This window comes from Notamacropus eugenii, chromosome 2, assembly GCF_028372415.1.
Source record: "Notamacropus eugenii isolate mMacEug1 chromosome 2, mMacEug1.pri_v2, whole genome shotgun sequence".
In the NCBI taxonomy this organism is placed as follows: domain Eukaryota; kingdom Metazoa; phylum Chordata; class Mammalia; order Diprotodontia; family Macropodidae; genus Notamacropus; species Notamacropus eugenii.
The window spans coordinates 357,343,036-357,361,021 of NC_092873.1; the positions used below are offsets into that span (position 1 = coordinate 357,343,036).

At 41.0% G+C, this 17,986-nt stretch overlaps 1 protein-coding gene across 1 annotated transcript; it reads right to left on the reverse strand.

Annotated features, from left to right (window-relative positions):
• Positions 1 to 5,289: 5,289 nt before the first annotated feature.
• Positions 5,290 to 15,184, reverse strand: LOC140523061 (uncharacterized). The gene is made up of 2 exons (XM_072638141.1): positions 14,743 to 15,184; positions 5,290 to 6,017 (listed from the first exon to the last, which is right to left on the reverse strand). Exons 1-2 carry the CDS (start codon positions 15,182 to 15,184, stop codon positions 5,290 to 5,292), a joined length of 1,170 nt encoding a protein of 389 aa, XP_072494242.1.
• Between the last annotated feature and the right edge of the window lie 2,802 nt (positions 15,185 to 17,986).

Here is a 17,986-nt window from a genome sequence, read left to right on the forward strand (position 1 = left end):
AGTAAAAACTTAGTTTTTTACTGCATCATTTTTTTTCCTGGAGGTGGGTTACATTTTTTCATCATCATAAATCCTTTGTAGTTGTCACAGATCATTGTCAGCTAAGACTTACACTGCTGATTATCATTACAGTACTGTTTTTGCTGTTTACATTTTTATCTGACTTCTGCTCATTTCACTTTGCATCAATTCATATAACTCATCCCAGGTGTCTCTGAAACCACACAGTTATTTAATTTTTAGAGCATTATAATATCATACACCACAACTTATTTGTCCATTCCCTAATTGATCAGATGTTCACAATTTATACTGCATCATTTCTCTCTCTGGGGGTGGTTAGCATTTTTCATCATCAGGAGTCCTTTGGAATACATTACTGTATTGATCAGGTTAGCTAAGACTTTCATTACAGTATTGTTGTTACTGTGTACATTGTTCTCTGAGTTCTGCTCTTTTAACTCTGCATCAGCTCTTATGTCTTCACAGATTTTTTCTGAAACCACTTCTTTAGTTATTTTTCATAACACTATAATATTTCATCCCAGTCATACACTAAACTGTTTTGCCCATTCTCCAATTAATCAAATCCTCACGATTCTTTGTCACCAAAAAATAAAGCTGTTATAAATATTTATGTACATGTAGGTGTTTTTCTTTTTCTTTGATCTCTTTGGAGTATAGACTTGGTAACATTATGTCTGGGTCAAAGGATATACACAGTTTTATAGACTTTGGGGCTTAATTCCAAATTCTTATCCAGAGTGGTTGGACCAGTTCATTGCTTCAACAGCAGTGCATCATCATACCTATTTTTTCACATTCCCTCCAATTTGTCATTTTCCTTTTCTGTCATATTAGCCATTCTGATAGATATGGAATGACACCTCAGAGTTGTTTTATTTTAATTTTTTATATAATTTATTTTTCATTTTTCAACATTAACTTCCAAAAGAATTTGAATACAAAATTTTCTCCCCATCTGTCCTCACTCTCACCCCAGGGCGGCATGCACCCCATCTACCCCGTGCTCTAGTCTGTCCTCCCTTCTATTACTACAGCCTTCTTCCATTCCCCTCACCTCTATTTTCCTGTAGGACAAAATAGATTTCTATACCCCATTGCCTGTACATCTTATTTTCCAGTTGCATGCAAAAACAATTTTTAATATTCATTACTAAAGCTTAGGATTCTGTCTTCTCTCCCTATCTCTCTCCCCACCCACCCTCATTGAGAAAGCAAGCAATTCAATATAGGTCATACATATATAGCCATGTAAAACACTTCCCTAACAGTTAGATTGTGAAAGACTAACCGCATTTCCCTCTGTCTTATTCTGTCCTCCATTTATTCCATTCTTTCTCTTGACCTGTCCCTCTACAATGAGGTTTGCTTCTGATTATCCCCTTTCCCAATTTGTTGTCCCTTTTATTATCTTCCCTCTCCTATCCCCTTCTACCCTGCCTTTCTGCAGGGTAAAATAGATTTCCATATCCAATTGAGTGTGTGTTATTCCCTCCTTAAGCCAAATCCCATGAGAGTAAGACTCACTTATTCCCTTTCGTCTCCCTCTCTTCCCTTCCATTGTGAAAGCTTTCTTCACTCTTGTATGTGAGATGATTTGCTACATTCTAGCTCGCTTTTTGTCTTCTTCCTAGTACATTCCACTCAAGAGCAATTTTTATTTTCTAGGCATTCTCCCTTCATATTCAACTCACCATGTGCCCTCCATCTATGTGTATACACACACACACATACACATACATACATACACATATACCCATGTACTTACACATATGTGCACATATATAACATACACGTGTATACATACCCAAACACACCTACACACATATGCATACATACATACATACATATATATCTATTCCCTCTAACTACCTTAATATTAAAGAAGGTCTCCTGAGTTACAAATATCATCTCTCCATGTAGGAATGTAAACAGTTCAAATTTAATAAGTCCCTTATGGCTTCTCTTTCCCGTTTAACTTTTCATGTTTCTCTTGATTCTTGTTTTGAAAGTTAAATTTTCTGTGATTTCTGGTTCTAGGAGGCAACATGGTGGAGTGATTGGTAATTACTATCTCCCTCCCCTTGTTGACCTTGATGAACCCAGAGAATACCTCCCTGGGGAAAAACCGGAGCAGTGAGAGGAGCCGAAGAGGTAAACACACTTTCAGTCCATGAAACTAGAAAGATCGCTAAGGAGGGTTCTTCTTGCTGTGGCCACAGGCCGTTGCCTGTGCAGGATTAGAGTTGTCCCTGACAGTTCCATCTCAACAAACCGGGAGAAGATGCTGAACCCCACAGGAAGAAAGCCAGCAACTGCCAACACCAGAACCCCAAACGTGCCTCAGCACCCCACTAAAATCGGGAAGACACTAGTGTCTGACAGCTGAGCTTGCTATGCTCTAGCTCAGCAGAGGAGCCTCTGGTGTCCACGCCACCCCTCCTCCGCACTTACTGAGCTAGCTCCAGGGTAACTTCGGGGAAAGTCCCAAAAGGTCTCACTTGATCTTTGCTTTCAAACACCAGTCAGATCAGCACCAGGTAAGGTGTAGCATTTTAGATTCTAGCTGAAAGAACCAGAGACCACAACACACCAAGCCTCAAGTTACAGGCACAAGAAATGTGTGACTGAGCTTCCTGTGCCACAGACTCAGAGATCTACTTTAAAAGCCAGGAAAAGGGTAGTTATCATGAGTAAGAAGCAAAGCAGAAAAGAAAACGTCATAGAATCTTTCTATGGGGACAAGGACCAAAAGAAAAATACAAAAGAGGTCAACGTTGAGACTGTACTCTCATCTGAAACATCAGAAGGAAATAAGCACAAAGAGCATGCTTAGAAGAGCTATGGAAGGATTTAAAACCCAAATTAGAGAAATAGAAGAATAACTGGCCACTGATTTTTAATATTTGAAAAAATAATTCATTGAAGAGAACAACTCCTTAAAAAGGAAAATTGGACAAATGGAAAAAGAAGTTCTAAACCTAACTGGTCAAAATAACCCCTTGAAAGGAACAATTGGACAGATGGAAAAGGGGATGCAAAAATTAACTGAAGAAAACAATTTGATAAAAAATAGAATCTATGGAACATCAAGAATCAGTCAAACAGAATCTAAAGAATGAAAAGATAGAAGAAAATGTAAAATATCTAACTGGAGAAAAATCTGACCTTGAAAATAGATCCAGGAAAGAAAATCATGATGAAAAGGAGAGCCTGGACAATATCATCCAAGTAATCATCAAGGAAAATTGTCCAGAAGTCCTAGATTCAGAATTCAAAATAGTCATCAAAAGAATCCACTGTTCACCTCCTGAAAGGGACCACAAACTAAAAACACCAAGAAATATTGTTGCCAAATTCCAGAACTATCATTTGAAGGAGAAAATACTGCAGGCAGCTAGGAAAAAAGAGTTCAAATATCGAGGAACTACAGTCAGGATAAGACGGGACCTTGCAGCTTCTACATTAAAAGATTAAAGGAATTGGAATACAATATTCCATAAGGCAAAGGGAACTGGGACTTCAACCGAGGAATAATTACCCAGCAAAGTTCAGCATAATATTTCAGTCAAGGAGAAGGATATTCAATGAAATTAGGACTTTCCAGACGTTCCTGATGAAAAGGAGAGAATGCAATAGAAAATTTGACCTTCAAACACAGTTCTCAAGAGTGGCATAAAAAGGTAAACAGGGGAAAAAAACTTGTTACACAATATGGGCAAACTGCTTACATTCCTATAAGGGAAGATGATACTTGTTAATCTTGAGAATTGTATATTTATTATAAAATGTAAAAGGGATATACATAGGAAGAGGAAGTGGGTATAAATTAAATGATGTGATGATAACAAATGTTATTTAAATGTGGGAGTGGATTGTAGTGGGACATGTATAAAGGAGGAGGTAGAAGAAAGTAAATTACATCACAGGAAGAGGCACAAAATTTTATTGCAGTAGAAGGAAAGAGGGCAGGGAGATGAGCACTGCTTGAGAGGTACTCTCATCTGATGAGATCCAAGGAGGGAACAATAATCTCAGTTAAGCATAGAAATACAAATAACTCTATAGGCAGGGAGGAGGAGCCAAGATGGAAGAGTAGAAAGATGCACATGTACTCAGTTATTATCTGACAGCCCATAAAACACCTGTAAAGAAGAACTCTAAACAAATTCTAAAGCTGCAGAAGTCACAGAACAACGAAGTGGAGGAGATTTCTGTCCGAGAGAGACCTGAAAGACCAATGGGAAAGGTCTGTCATGCACCAGACACACATATAATCAACGATGGAAATTGACTTGGTCCATGCACTCCTCTTTAAACTGCAGAGCAAACAGGAGGGAGGCAAGCATGATGAAGAATCAAAAGCTCATGTCATCTGAGGACAAATGGAAAAAACTGGGATGATTCTTCTACAGGAAAGAAGATTCAAGGGGGATGCAAAAGCTGTTTTCAAGTATTTAAAATAATGTCATGTGGGGAAAAAAAAGACTTACACTTGTCGAAACCAAATGGCAGAACAAAGAGCCATGGGATGAAGTTGCAAAGATGAAAATTTAATTCTCACTTTGGGAAAATTGTTCAAACAAGTAGAGTTGCCCCAGAGTACAAGGGGCTGCTGTGGACGGTTATACTTTTTTGAAGGTCTTTAAGCAGAGGGACCAGGTGGGTGCTGAAGATCCTTTGAAACCGGAAGTCCTGTGATCATACGAGTCTACGAATTGCCCCAATAACAAAGAAGAAGACAAAGAAAGAAATAGCAAGGCCACTTTGCTTTGTTGTTGGTTTGTTTATTGCCAGGAAACCCAAGTTTTATCGGGAAATTGCCAAAAGTGAAGACAATGGAAAATCAGCAGAAGAGAGAGTCTAGGAAGGAAAAGTCTTTGGAATCTATACAGAAATCTTAGGGTGAGATAAAATATGGCAGGTAATTTTCTTTTTAAACAGCATAGTCTGGTGATGGACAGCCAGAAAGGAGAATGAGAAGGCTGGAAGATCAGGTTAGAGTTTGACCTGAGAGGCTTAAAACGACATTCAAAGTTGTTGAACATACAAGAGAAAGAGACCAACAGAGAGGTGATGGTTTGTACGGAAGAAGCAACCTGAGTGGGCAGCCACTGGTGGAGGTTTCCCAATGGATCTTTTGTGGCCAGCTTAAAGTTGGTGAGCCGTACAAACTCTAATCATACTGGGTGGCATGAGTAAGAGAACTGATGCCTCCCTGGGACGGGGTGAGAACGGTGAGGAGTCATGCACTGTTCCATACATTCAGCAGCAAGAGGAGCCACAGCAGGCAGGGCGGCAGCAGGTGGTTCTGCAGCAGGTGGTCTGGCAGCAGGTGGGGCGGCAGCAGGGCTGGCAGCAGCTGGTCTGGCAGCAGGTGGGGCGGCAGCAGGGCTGGCAGCAGCTGGTCTGGCAGCAGCTGGGGCGGCAGCAGGTGGTTCTGCAGCAGGTGGTCTGGCCGCAGCTGGGGCGGCAGCAGGGCTGGCAGCAGCTGGTCAGGCAGCAGGTGGGGTGGCAGCAGGGCTGGCAGCAGCTAGTCTGGCAGCAGGTGGGGCGGCAGCAGGTGGTTCTGCAGCAGGTGGTCTGGTCGCAGCTGGGGCGGCAGCAGGGCTGGCAGCAGCTGGTCTGGCAGCAGCTGGGGCGGCAGCAGGGCTGGCAGCAGCTGGTCAGGCAGCAGCTGGGGCGACAGCAGGGCTGGCAGCAGCTCGATCCACAGCAGCTGGGGCGGCAGCAGGTGGACACAAGGCAGGTGGGTCTGTAGCAGTGGGTCCTGCAGCAGGTGCACTGGTAGCAGGGAGGCCTGAAGCAGCAGGCAGTCCGGCAGCAGCAGGGCGTGCAGCAGCCAGAGGCACAGCTCTGGCCAGAGCAGGTGGAGCCACAACAGGAGTTGACCATGGTGTTGGTGGATTGAGTTTCTGGGTCACTTCTTTCCAGGTGAGTGAGTGGCTTCAGTTTGAAAGTCTCCTGATCCCACAGGGCTCTTTTATACCCTCCTGAATGGCAGCCATCACCAATAATAGTTTATTTCCTCATTACTGTTTAGCAAGAGGGAAAAAATGACCCTTAAATTAGATAATTTCTATAATGATGGAAAAACTTATTTCCTTTAACCTGATAGGATTCATCTACTTTTCTATACATCTGATTAAATCCGTAAGACTTGGTCACACAGAATATCAGAAGTAGAAGCAACCTCAGAGGCCATTTTTCCCATTTATGTCTGAACAACGTGAACATATTGTGCCATCTTCTTTGGAATCAAGTTAGGAGCATCACCTCTGCTTATTTTTTTCCTGCTTCCAACTTCTAGTCCTCATGTGATAGACAGTCATGGGTCAGCCATTCATGTCACTTTCTCTTGTCCATGTATCATCCTGTGACTCACGGAGACATGTAGTTCATATACGGTGAAGGCAGCTTAGGAAATACTTATGACAACACACAGATGTTCCTGATAAGTTGCCCTCTTGTTTCTAATGCTCAATTCTAATGACTTGAGTTGCCCCTAAACTCTAGTGCCCACCCTCTCTCTATTAATTCCAGTATGTTCTATATGCTGCTTGTTTTTGCATAATTGCTTTTATGTTGTCTCCCCATTATTTGTAACCACAGAGCATAGTACCGTGTTCAGAACACAGCAGTCATCTAAGAAATATATATTGACTAGTTGACTGACATTCCATGTACTATCAAAGCAGCGTTTGGGTATCAGCATGGAGCGGATTGTTCTGGATATTTCTGATTCTTTCTGAATCACTGATGATCATTGATGGACAACAGCGTTCAACTTGAGTGAGAATTCTGTTGGTCATACAAACAAGTAAAGATGTGACCTCCTCTCTTTATTTCATGTGAAACATACGTTTTTGAGTGGCTCTTGGGTGGGAGGAGGTGCTGGTGGCAGCAACAGAGAAGGAAGCAGTTCTTTTTGTATGTCACAGAGTAAACCAATAATGACGGCCCCTTAGAGACATCAGGTATGGGCAAAGTGAGGCTGGGAAAGGACTAAAGAAGCCGTGTCAGAGGAGATCCAGAAGCCTTTCCAGCATTGGGTCACCAACTCCAGAAGGACTGCTGACTTTGACTGATGGAGGCTGCTGGTGGAGATGACAGATGAGGATCAGAAATCAGTAAAGACATCTTTAGAAAAAATAGGATGCTCAACAAAATAAATATGAATCCACAAAAATCAAAAGGAGATCACTGATAAAAATTACAAGGTGCTTAGAATAACAAAGTGCAGCTTTGCAATCCATGCTGTCTCAAGAGGAATTTATACTGGACTATCTGAAAAAACTAGCACAGATTCTAAGGAATATTTTCACTTTTTTAAGAAAATTCTCCTTTGATGGACATCATGTTCCATGAACAGTAATCTCAGGGTCTGGGGAAGGAGAGAATTTGAAGTTTGAGGAAGATGCTGAAGTCGGTGGTACTGGAACAGCATCTCCAGACTCTTTCTCTGTTAGAGATCCAGATATGAAGGATATAGATTTAACCCTTTTGCAAAATACTTCTGTGACTTTAACCAAGGAGGATCTATCCATGTCTGTCTGTATGTATATATCTCTATCTACACGGAGAGATTCCTTTTTTAAAAAACAATTGATTTATTTTTGGTTTTCAACATTCACTTCCAAAAGATTGTGAGTTCCAAATTTTCTACAAATTTTGTTCCCTCCCCCCACCCCAATATGGCACGCATTCCGATTACCCCCTTCCTCTAATCTGCCATCCCTTTTATGAATCCCCTTATTCCCTTTCCCCTTATTTCTTGTAGGGCAATATAGATTTATATACCCCATTGTCTATGCGTCTTATTTCCCAGTTGCATATAAAAACAATTTTTAAACATTTATTTTTAAAACTTTGAGTTCTAAATTCTCTTCTTTCTTCCCTCCCCACTCACCGTTATTGAGAAGGCAAGCACCATAATATAGACTACATACGTGTGTAGTTATGCAAAACACTTCCACAATACTCATGTTGTGGAAGAGAAACATTTTTACATTCGACCTATTCTACCCCCACTTATTCTATTTTCAACTTTGACCCTGATCCTTCTCAAAAGTATTTCCTTCTGACTATCATCTTCTCTCATCTGCCCTCCCTTCTATCATCAGCCCCTTATCCCCTTCCACCTTACTTCCCTCTTGGGTAAGATACCAATTTGAGTGTATATGTTACCCCCTCCGTAAGCCAAATCTTATGTGAATCAGGTTCACCCATTCCCTTTCACGTCCCTGTTCTTCCCCTCCATTGTGAAACGTTTTTATTGCCCCTTTTATGTGTGGTAATTTACCCCCCTTTTCTCTCCCTTTATCCTCCAATATATTCCTCTCTCATGCCTTAATTTTATTTTTTAGATGTCTTCCCTTCATATTCAAATCACCCTGTGCCATCTGTCTATCAATCAATCAATCAATCTATCTATCTATCTATCTACATATCTATCTATCTATCTATCTATCTATCAATCATCTACCTATCTATCTGTCTATCTATCTATCTATCTATCTATCATCTACCTACCTACCTATCTATCTGTCTATCTATCTATCTATCTATCTATCATCTACCTACCTACCTACCTATCTATCTATCTATCTATCTATCTATCTATCTATCTATCTATCTATCTATCTATCTGTCTATCTATGTATCTATCTATCTATCCATCTATCTATGTATCTATCTATCTATGTATCTATGTATCTATCTATCTACCTATATTTCCTCCAACTACCTTCATATTATGCAAGGTCTCGTGAGTTGCAAATATCATCTTTCCATACAGGAATGTAAACTGGTCAATTTTAATAAGTCCCTTATGATTTCTCTTTCCTGCTTACCTTTTCATGCTTTTCTTGATTCTTGTGTGTGAAAGTCAAATTTTCTATTCAGCTCAGGTCTTTTCAGCAAGAATGCTTGTAAGTCTTCTATTTCTTTGAAATTCCCTTTTTCCCAGCAGTATTACACTCAGTTTTGCCAGGCAGGTGATTCCTGGTTTTAATCCTAGCTCCTCTGACCTCTGGAATATCATATTCCAAGCTCTTTGATCACTTAATATAGAAGCTGCTAGATCTTGTGTTATCCTGATTGTATTTCCACAATACTTGAATTATTTCTTTCTGGCTGTTTAGAAGATTTTCTCCTTGACCTGGGAACTCTGAAATTTGGATACATTATTCCTAGAAATTTTTGTTTTGGCGCCTTTTTAGAAGGCGATTAGTGTATTCTTTCGATGTCTATTTAACCTCTGGTTCTACACTATTAGGGCAGTTTTCCTTGAAAATGTCTGGGAAGATGTTGTCTAAGCTCACTTTTTTTTATAGTGGTTTTCAGATAGACCAATAATTTTTAAATCCTGGGCGTATTTTCCAGGTCAGTTATTTTTCCAATGAGATATTTCACATTATTTTCTATTTTTTCATTCTTTTCAGTTTGTAATGTCTTGGTTTCTCACAAAGTCATTAGCTTCCATCTGCTCCATTCTAACTGGTAAGGAACTATTTTCTCCAGTGAGTTTTTGGACCTCCTTTTCCATTTAGTCAATTCTGCTTCTTAAGACATTCTTCTCCTCATTGGCTTTTTGAACCTCTTTTGACATTTGGGTCAGTCTAAGTTTAAAGGTGTTATTTTCTTCATCATTTTTGGGTCTCCTTTAGTAAGGTGTTGACTCATTTTTCATGATTTTCTTGCATCTCTCTCCTTTCTTTTCCCAGTTTTTCCTCCACCTCTGTTACTTGACTGTCAAAATTCTTTTTGAGCTCTTCCATGCCCTGAGAGCATTGCATATTTTTTAAGGCTTTGGATGTAGAAGCCTTGACCTTGCTCTCTTCATCTGGTTGCATGCTTTGGTCCTCCCCTGAATGCATGTTTTGTTCTTCCTCATCTAAAAGGATGGAAGAAAATGCCTCTTCACCCAGAAAGTAACCTTCTATAGTCTTATTTTTGCCTTTTGGGGGCACTTTTCCAGCCAATTACCTGACTTTTGAGTCCTTTATCAAGTGGAGGATATACTACCCCAGGCTTCAGAGGTTTTGTGCAGCTGTTGTCTGAGATATCTCTTGAGACCTGTAAGTTCTTGGTTACTCCAAAGTGACATAGTCATGGGAGAGGCGTTTACTCCTCTCCTGGCCTATGCTCTGGTCTGTGAGCAACCACAAGCATTCTTCTCTGCCTTGGAACTGGGCGTGGGATTCCCTCTCCACAGTCACCACCAGTTCCTCCACACCAGTGCTCTTCCTCCACCCAAGACCACCACTCAGGACTGAGACCCAGAAGAGCTGCTTGATTCCCCCAGGGTCTGCAGGCCAAGAGATCCTGATGCAGCAGTGGTTGACACCCAGGGCTTGGGGCTTGGGTTGGTGCCCAACTCTACTCCCCTCTCACCCAGGTGAGAGCTTTCTCACTGATTTCTGAAGCTTGTCTTTGACGTTTGTGGATTGGGAAATATGGAAACCACAGCAGCTGTTTGTGATTCAGCACCCTAAATCCTGCTCCAGCCCCATCTCTGCCAGTGCAGCCCACACTGGGCTCCACTCGGAGCCTGGTGTGATAGACCCTTTCTGTAGGCCTTTCAGGCCATCGTGGGCTGGAAATCTGCTTCACTCCGTCACTGGGTGACTTTTGCTGCTCTAGAATTTTTTAGAGGCATTTTTTATAGGTATTATAAGGGCTTTGGTGGGGAGAGTGCGAGCAGGTCTGTGCTTCTACTCCACCATCTTGGCTCCACCCTCCAAAGCTTACTACTTTAAAGGAAACCTTTGAATCTCAGAGTTGTTTTAATTCACGTATCTCCAATCGATAGTGAGTTAGAGTATTTTTTTATATCACTATAGATGGAATTTTTAATTAATTTAAAAACTGCCTATTGATATCCTTTGACTATATATCAATTGAGGAATGGCTTTTATTGTCACAAATTTCATTCAGTTTTCTATGTATTTGAGAAATGAAGCCTTTATCAGAGAAATTTGTTGGAATATTTTTCACAATTATGATTACTGTGTATTTCCCTCAGTCCTTCCCCACCTCTTTCTTCTTCTCCTCTTCCTCCTCCCTCTTCTTTTTTCTCTCTCTCCTTTCATCTTTTTCATCCTCAAAAGTGTGTTGATCTGGGATCACCTCCCCTCAATCCACCTCTCCCTTCTATCAGCCCCCCTTTCTATATTCCCCTCACCTTCTACTTTCCTGTAGGCTAAAACAGATTTCCATACCCAACTGTGTGTATATTACTCCCTCTTAATAGCCAATTCCAATGAGAGTGAGGTTCAAGTGCAACCGCTCCATATCCCCCATTCTCTTATCCATTATAAAAGCTCTTTTGAACATCTTTTATCAGAGATATTTTACCCCACTCTACTTCTCCCTTTCCCCTTCTTTCGGAGCATCCCTCTTTTTCATCTCTTAATTCATTTTTTTAGATATCATCTCATCATATTCAGCTCATGGTGATATGACCGAGGGGAGATGTGGTTACTACTCTCCTGCCCTGTGTTCCATGCAAGCATGACACTCTTTTCCACCTTAAACTGTGACCAGGGTCCCCACTCCCCTGTGGCTGCAAACTCTGGTGTACTTGTGCTCATTGCGCTGGTATTCTGATGCAGGACTATGACGTGGATCTATATATTCTCAACGCAACAGTGTCCTGAACAAAATTCCAGCAAAGGGACTTCTTTGATCTTCTTCTGACCAGTTGTCTGACCCCTTTACTGTCAGTGGACTGAGAGCTGTGGAAACTGCTCTTACTGCCACTCATACAGTCACCTCCTGGCTTTCACTGGACTGTGTTCTACTCTTCTGCTGGTGCTACAAATCTTTCCTGCCAACCTTCAGAGTTGTCGTGGACTGGAAAATTGTTTCATTGCATCCTTTTGTGGGTTCTGCTCCTCCAGGATCCATTTTGAGGCATCGTTTAAAGCTGTAGAATTTAGGAGTGTTCAAGTGAGTTCCTGCCCTTTCTCTACCCTCTTGCCTCTGCCCTTGATCCTTAATTTCTTTCTTATTTACTTGATGGTTTGAATTATCTTGGTCTAAGAGTGATACATTGAGGTTTCTCATTAGTATAGTTTCATGATCTATTTTCTTCTGTAATGCATAGGACCTTTCCCTTAAGAATTTACTTGTTATTCCATTCAGTGTACATGTATTCAATGGACTCTATGGGGTGGTCAAGGAGGACTAGCACCTTGAGTGTGAAGGTTTGCAAAACAATTTTCAGAGCTGCTCATCCACCCTTGGTTTTTACTTGGCACTCAACTCTTGCCTATGGCTGCAAGAAGCTGCAGCATCTGCAGCAGTCACACCTCAGTAACTCATCTTGGCAGGTAGACTAAAATAGGTTGATGGTAACTGGTGAACCTTAAACCTGCTGCTGAATTAGGAAGGTGTCTACCCCAAACCTGTGAAGGCTTTCCCCAGCAGAGTGGGCAAATGAGAACAATGTCTGACCTTGAAGGTGAGCGAGGCAAGCGTTGTAGTGTTTCGAGCTTGATCACACATCTAAGATGCCAAGGACATTCCCTGTGTTCTGGGCCATTGCCAGTCATCTTCGCTTTTGTCTTGTCACTGGACATTGATGACTCTGAAAGAGAGAGAAAGGCTGATAATTCTGTGTAACTCTGACTCACTTATATCTAACTAATGCATGAATCAACATTACCCAATGATGGCATCGGTCCTCTTCCAAAACAAAGGACTAACAACATATTTTTTGTTTTGGTACCAATTCATTGTCTAAGGTACCTTTTCTTCTTCTTCTTCTTCTTCTTCTTCTTCTTCTTTCTTTCTTTCTTTCTTTCTTTTTTTTTTTAGCAAAATGTAGTATCTCTAATTATCTCTCTTAATTGAGTCTATTTTTGCTTTTGCTCCGAGATCATGATTGCTATCGATCTTTTTACCTTAAGCTAAAGCATAATAGTTTCTGTTCTAACCCTGTATTTTAATTCTTTGTGTATCTTTGTATTTTATATGTGTCTCTGATAAAGAACTTATTGGATTTTGTTTTCTAATCCATTCTATGATTCTCTTCTCTTTTATGAGTGAGTTAATTTCATTCATGTTCACAGTTCACTGTGCAAATCCGTCCATCCTATTTAATTACATTTATCCTTCTCTTTTTTTTTACCCTATCGTCTTCTCAAAAGTCTGTTTTACTTCTCATCATGGCTTCCTTTAATCTACCTTCCTTTTTACCTCCCCCCTCCTTTCCCTTAGCCCTTCAGCCTGATTCTATGTTGGGTAAGATGAATGTCTATACTCCCAAATTTTTAACATTCATTCTTTTAAGCATTGAGTTCCAAATTCTCTCCCTTCCTCGCTTTCCACAAAGTCTCATTGAGAGGGCAAGCAATTTGATACGTTATGCATGTATTCTCATGCAAAACACTTGCATAATACTCCCGTTTTGAGAGACAATATTTTCCTCTGCTCTACCCCAGCTTTCCATCTATTCTGTTCTCTCTTTTGACCCTGCCCTCCCTGAAAATGCTTAATTGTGATTACCCCCTCTCCCAATCAGCACTCCTTTCTATTTTCCCCCTCTCTTTATTCCCTTTCTAAATATTTTTCCGTAAGGTAAGAAATATTTCCAAACCCAGTTGAGCATATATGTTATCCCCTCCTTAAACCATATTCAAAGAGAATAAGGGATAGGTACTAGGTACTAGGCTAGAGCACATGTAATGCTGAAAATGTATTTCATAACCATGTGATGCAAATCGACTTGGTCCATACTCTCCTTTTTAAACTGGAGAGCAAACAGGAGGGAGGCAAGCATGATGAAGGACCAAAAGTCCATGTCATTTGAGGACAGGTCGAAAGAATTGGGATGATTGTTCTAGAGGAAAGAAGATTCAAGGGGGACGCAAAAGCTGTTTTCAAGTATTTAAAATAATGTCATGTGGGGAAAAAAAGACTTACACTTGTTGAAACCAAATGGCAGAACAAAGAGCCATGGGATGAAGTTGCAAAGATGAAAATTTAATTCTCACTTTGGGAAAATTGTTCAAACAAGTAGAGTTGCCCCAGAGTACAAGGGGCTGCTGTGGACGGTTATACTTTTTTGAAGGTCTTTAAGCAGAGGGACCAGGTGGGTGCTGAAGATCCTTTGAAACCGGAAGTCCTGTGATCATACGAGACTACGAATTGCTCCAATAACAAAGAAGAAGACAAAGAAAGAAATAGCAAGGCCACTTTGCTTTGTTGTTGGTTTGTTTATTGCCAGGAAACCCAAGTTTTATGGGGAAATTGCCAAAAGTGAAGACAACGGAAAATCAGCAGAAGAGAGAATCTAGGAAGGAAAAACCTTTGGAATCTATACAGAAATCTTAGGGTGAGATAAAATATGGCAGGTAATTTTCTTTTTAAACAGCATAGTCTGGTGATGGACAGCCAGAAAGCAGAATGAGAAGGCTGGAAGATCAGGTTAGAGTTTGACCTGAGAGGCTTAAAACGACATTCAAAGTTGTTGAACATACAAGAGAAAGAGACCAACAGAGAGGTGATGGTTTGTACGGAAGAAGCAACCTAAGTGGGCAGCCACTGGTGGAGGTTTCCCAATGGATCTTTTGTGGCCAGCTTAAAGTTGGTGAGCCGTACAAACTCTAATCATACTGGGTGGCATGAGTAAGAGAACTGATGCCTCCCTGGGACGGGGTGAGAACGGTGAGGAGTCATGCACTGTTCCATACATTCAGCAGCAAGAGGAGCCACAGCAGGCAGGGCGGCAGCAGGTGGTTCTGCAGCAGGTGGTCTGGCAGCAGGTGGGGCGGCAGCAGGGCTGGCAGCAGCTGGTCAGGCAGCAGGTGGGGTGGCAGCAGGGCTGGCAGCAGCTAGTCTGGCAGCAGGTGGGGCGGCAGCAGGTGGTTCTGCAGCAGGTGGTCTGGCAGCAGCTGGGGCGGCAGCAGGGCTGGCAGCAGCTGGTCTGGCAGCAGCTGGGGTGACAGCCGGGCTGGCAGCAGCTCGATCCACAGCAGCTGGGGCGGCAGCAGGTGGACACAAGGCAGGTGGGTCTGTAGCAGTGGGTCCTGCAGCAGGTGCACTGGTAGCAGGGAGGCCTGAAGCAGCAGGCAGTCCGGCAGCAGCAGGGGGTGCAGCAGCCAGAGGCACAGCTCTGGCCAGAGCAGGTGGAGCCACAACAGGAGTTGACCATGGTGTTGGTGGATTGAGTTTCTGGGTCACTTCTTTCCAGGTGAGTGAGTGGCTTCAGTTTGAAAGTCTCCTGATCCCACAGGGCTCTTTTATACCCTCCTCAATGGCAGCCATCACCAATAATAGTTTATTTCCTCATTACTGTTTAGCAAGAGGGAAAAAATGACCCTTAAATTAGATAATTTCTATAATGATGGAAAAACTTATTTCCTTTAACCTGATAGGATTCATCTACTTTTCTATACATCTGATTAAATCCGTAAGACTTGGTCACACAGAATATCAGAAGTAGAAGCAACCTCAGAGGCCATTTTTCCCATTTATGTCTGAACAACGTGAACATATTGTGCCATCTTCTTTGGAATCAAGTTAGGAGCATCACCTCTGCTTATTTTTTTCCTGCTTCCAACTTCTAGTCCTCATGTGATAGACAGTCATGGGTCAGCCATTCATGTCACTTTCTCTTGTCCATGTATCATCCTGTGACTCACGGAGACATGTAGTTCATATAAGGTGAAGGCAGCTTAGGAAATACTTATGACAACACACAGATGTTCCTGATAAGTTGCCCTCTTGTTTCTAATGCTCAATTCTAATGACTTGAGTTGCCCCTAAACTCTAGTGCCCACCCTCTCTCTATTAATTCCAGTGTGTTCTATACACAGCTTGTTTTTGCATAATTGCTTTTATGTTGTCTCCCCATTATTTGTACCCACAGAGCATAGTACTGTGTTCAGAACACAGCAGTCATCTAAGAAATATATATTGACTAGTTGACTGACGTTCCATGTACTATCAAAGCAGCGTTTGGGTATAAGCATGGAGGGGATTGTTCTGGATATTTCTGATTCTTTGTGAATCACTGATGATCATTGATGGACAACAGTGTTCAACTTAATTGAGATTTCTATTGGTCATACAAACAACTTTTCATGGGAAAAAAAAAGTTTCTGAGTGGCTTTTAAGTAGGAGAAGCTGATGGTTGAATCAACAGAGAAGGAAACATTTCCTCTTGTATGCAGCAAAGTAAGTCAATCACGATGGACGGCTCCCTAGAGCCTTCAGGTATGGGTAAGGTGGGGCTAGAAAAGGACTGAACAAGCCATGTCAGAGGAAATCCAGAAGCTTTTTCAGCATTGGACAGCAACTCCAGAAGGGCCACTGACTTTGACTGATCGAGGATGCTGGGGTAGATGGTAGATGAGGATCAGATATCAGCAAGACATCTTCAGAAAAAATCTGACACTCAACACAATAAATGTGAATTCACTGAAAAGCTAAAGGAGACCCCTGATAAAATTGCGCCATGCTTGGAATTACAAGATGTGGTTTTACAATCCATACTGTCTCAAGATGAATTTAAAGTAGAATCTAGCACTAAAAAAGCTAGCACAGATCCTATCGAATATTCTAAGTTTTTTTTTTTTAATTCTCCTTTGATAGTCATCATGTTCCATGAACACTAATCTTAGTGCCTGATGAAGAAGACAAATTGAAATTTGAGGATCATGAGGAAATGGATGGTGATAGATTAGCAACTCCAGACTCTTTTTCTGCTAGAGTTTCAAATATGAAGGACATATATTTAACTCCTTTACAAGATACTCCTATGGCTTTAACAAAGGAAGGTGTATGTATCTTCTGTCTATCTGTTTTTCTACATGGAAAGAGAGAGAGAGAGAGAGAGAGAGAGAGATTAATGTGGACATTGAAGTTCAGGAAAAACATTGAAAAATTAGTGAAACGTGAAGCCATTGTCTTTGAAATAAAACACCGTTGAGCCTATAAAAAGTTTTAACACCATCAAATGTTTTGCTTTAATAGAAATGAATAAAATTAAACCTGACCCACTTGTAATGGAGCTATACTAGAAACCCGCTGACTTTAAAGGAAAGAAACTGCAGGTTTTGACCAAGAAACCACTTTGTGTTCTCCTCCATTAAACTTTGAACAAGGAATGACTATAGTATGTATATCCTAGAACTTCTGTAAACTGAACATTTCATTACAATTCAGGTCATGGTAGTTCTGTGTAACACAGTCAAAACCCTAATCATGCCAGTAAATGAAAAGCAAAATCATTCCACAGCTGTGCTACTGAGATGTTCAGGCTCAACCCATTATTGAAGACCAAGATTCATTCCTAAAGGAGTCTTTTTGAAAACAACTTGTTCCACAGAATTTTGAAGTCTTTGGCTTGTCGATGAATTGCGTACATGGTGAAGTTGAAGTTTTAAATTTACTTATTATTGCAAATCATGCCAGAGTGCATAGGAAGTACTCATCTCTCAACTTGAAATAGCAATAAGAATTTGTGGCAAGATTTATTAGCGATTTCCCTTATGATTCATTACATTCCTCTGAATATATGTGCTTATTTCCAGGTACATCATGTCTAAAGGAACCAGCAAACTTGTGCAATGTTTATCAGAGGTGGTTCACCACTCACCCATAATGAGATGATTTAGTGTGAGTGGGCTACAGGAGAAATTACAATTTTTACATGAGCATGGTTGAGTCATATGGGGAGGAGGGTATTGTCAACACTAGCTTTCTTTTTTATTGTATAATCAGTCATACAGTTCAGTTCATTGGCTTTCTGTATCACATTCTAAACAGTTGCATTGTCAATTTGTGGGGTAAATTCAAGAAAGCAATTCAGTTCATCCCTTCATGCTTTAGGGTAAATATTCTCTGCTTTCATTTCTCCAATTAAGTCAGTTTTGTTCCAACTAGATAGGCACTTAAATAAATTATATTAAGTAGCATGAGCTGATAAAAAATGAATTTTACTTGATATCTA

Coding starts and splice junctions, on each gene's coding strand:
- LOC140523061 (XM_072638141.1), bottom strand. CDS start 15,184: ATGGTCAACTCCTGTTGTGGCTCCACCTGCTCTGGCCAGAGCTGTGCC. Junction 6,018..14,742: donor CTGCCGCCCTGCCTGCTGTG/GCTCCTCTTGCT, acceptor GCTGCCATTCAG/GAGGGTATAAAAGAGCCCTG.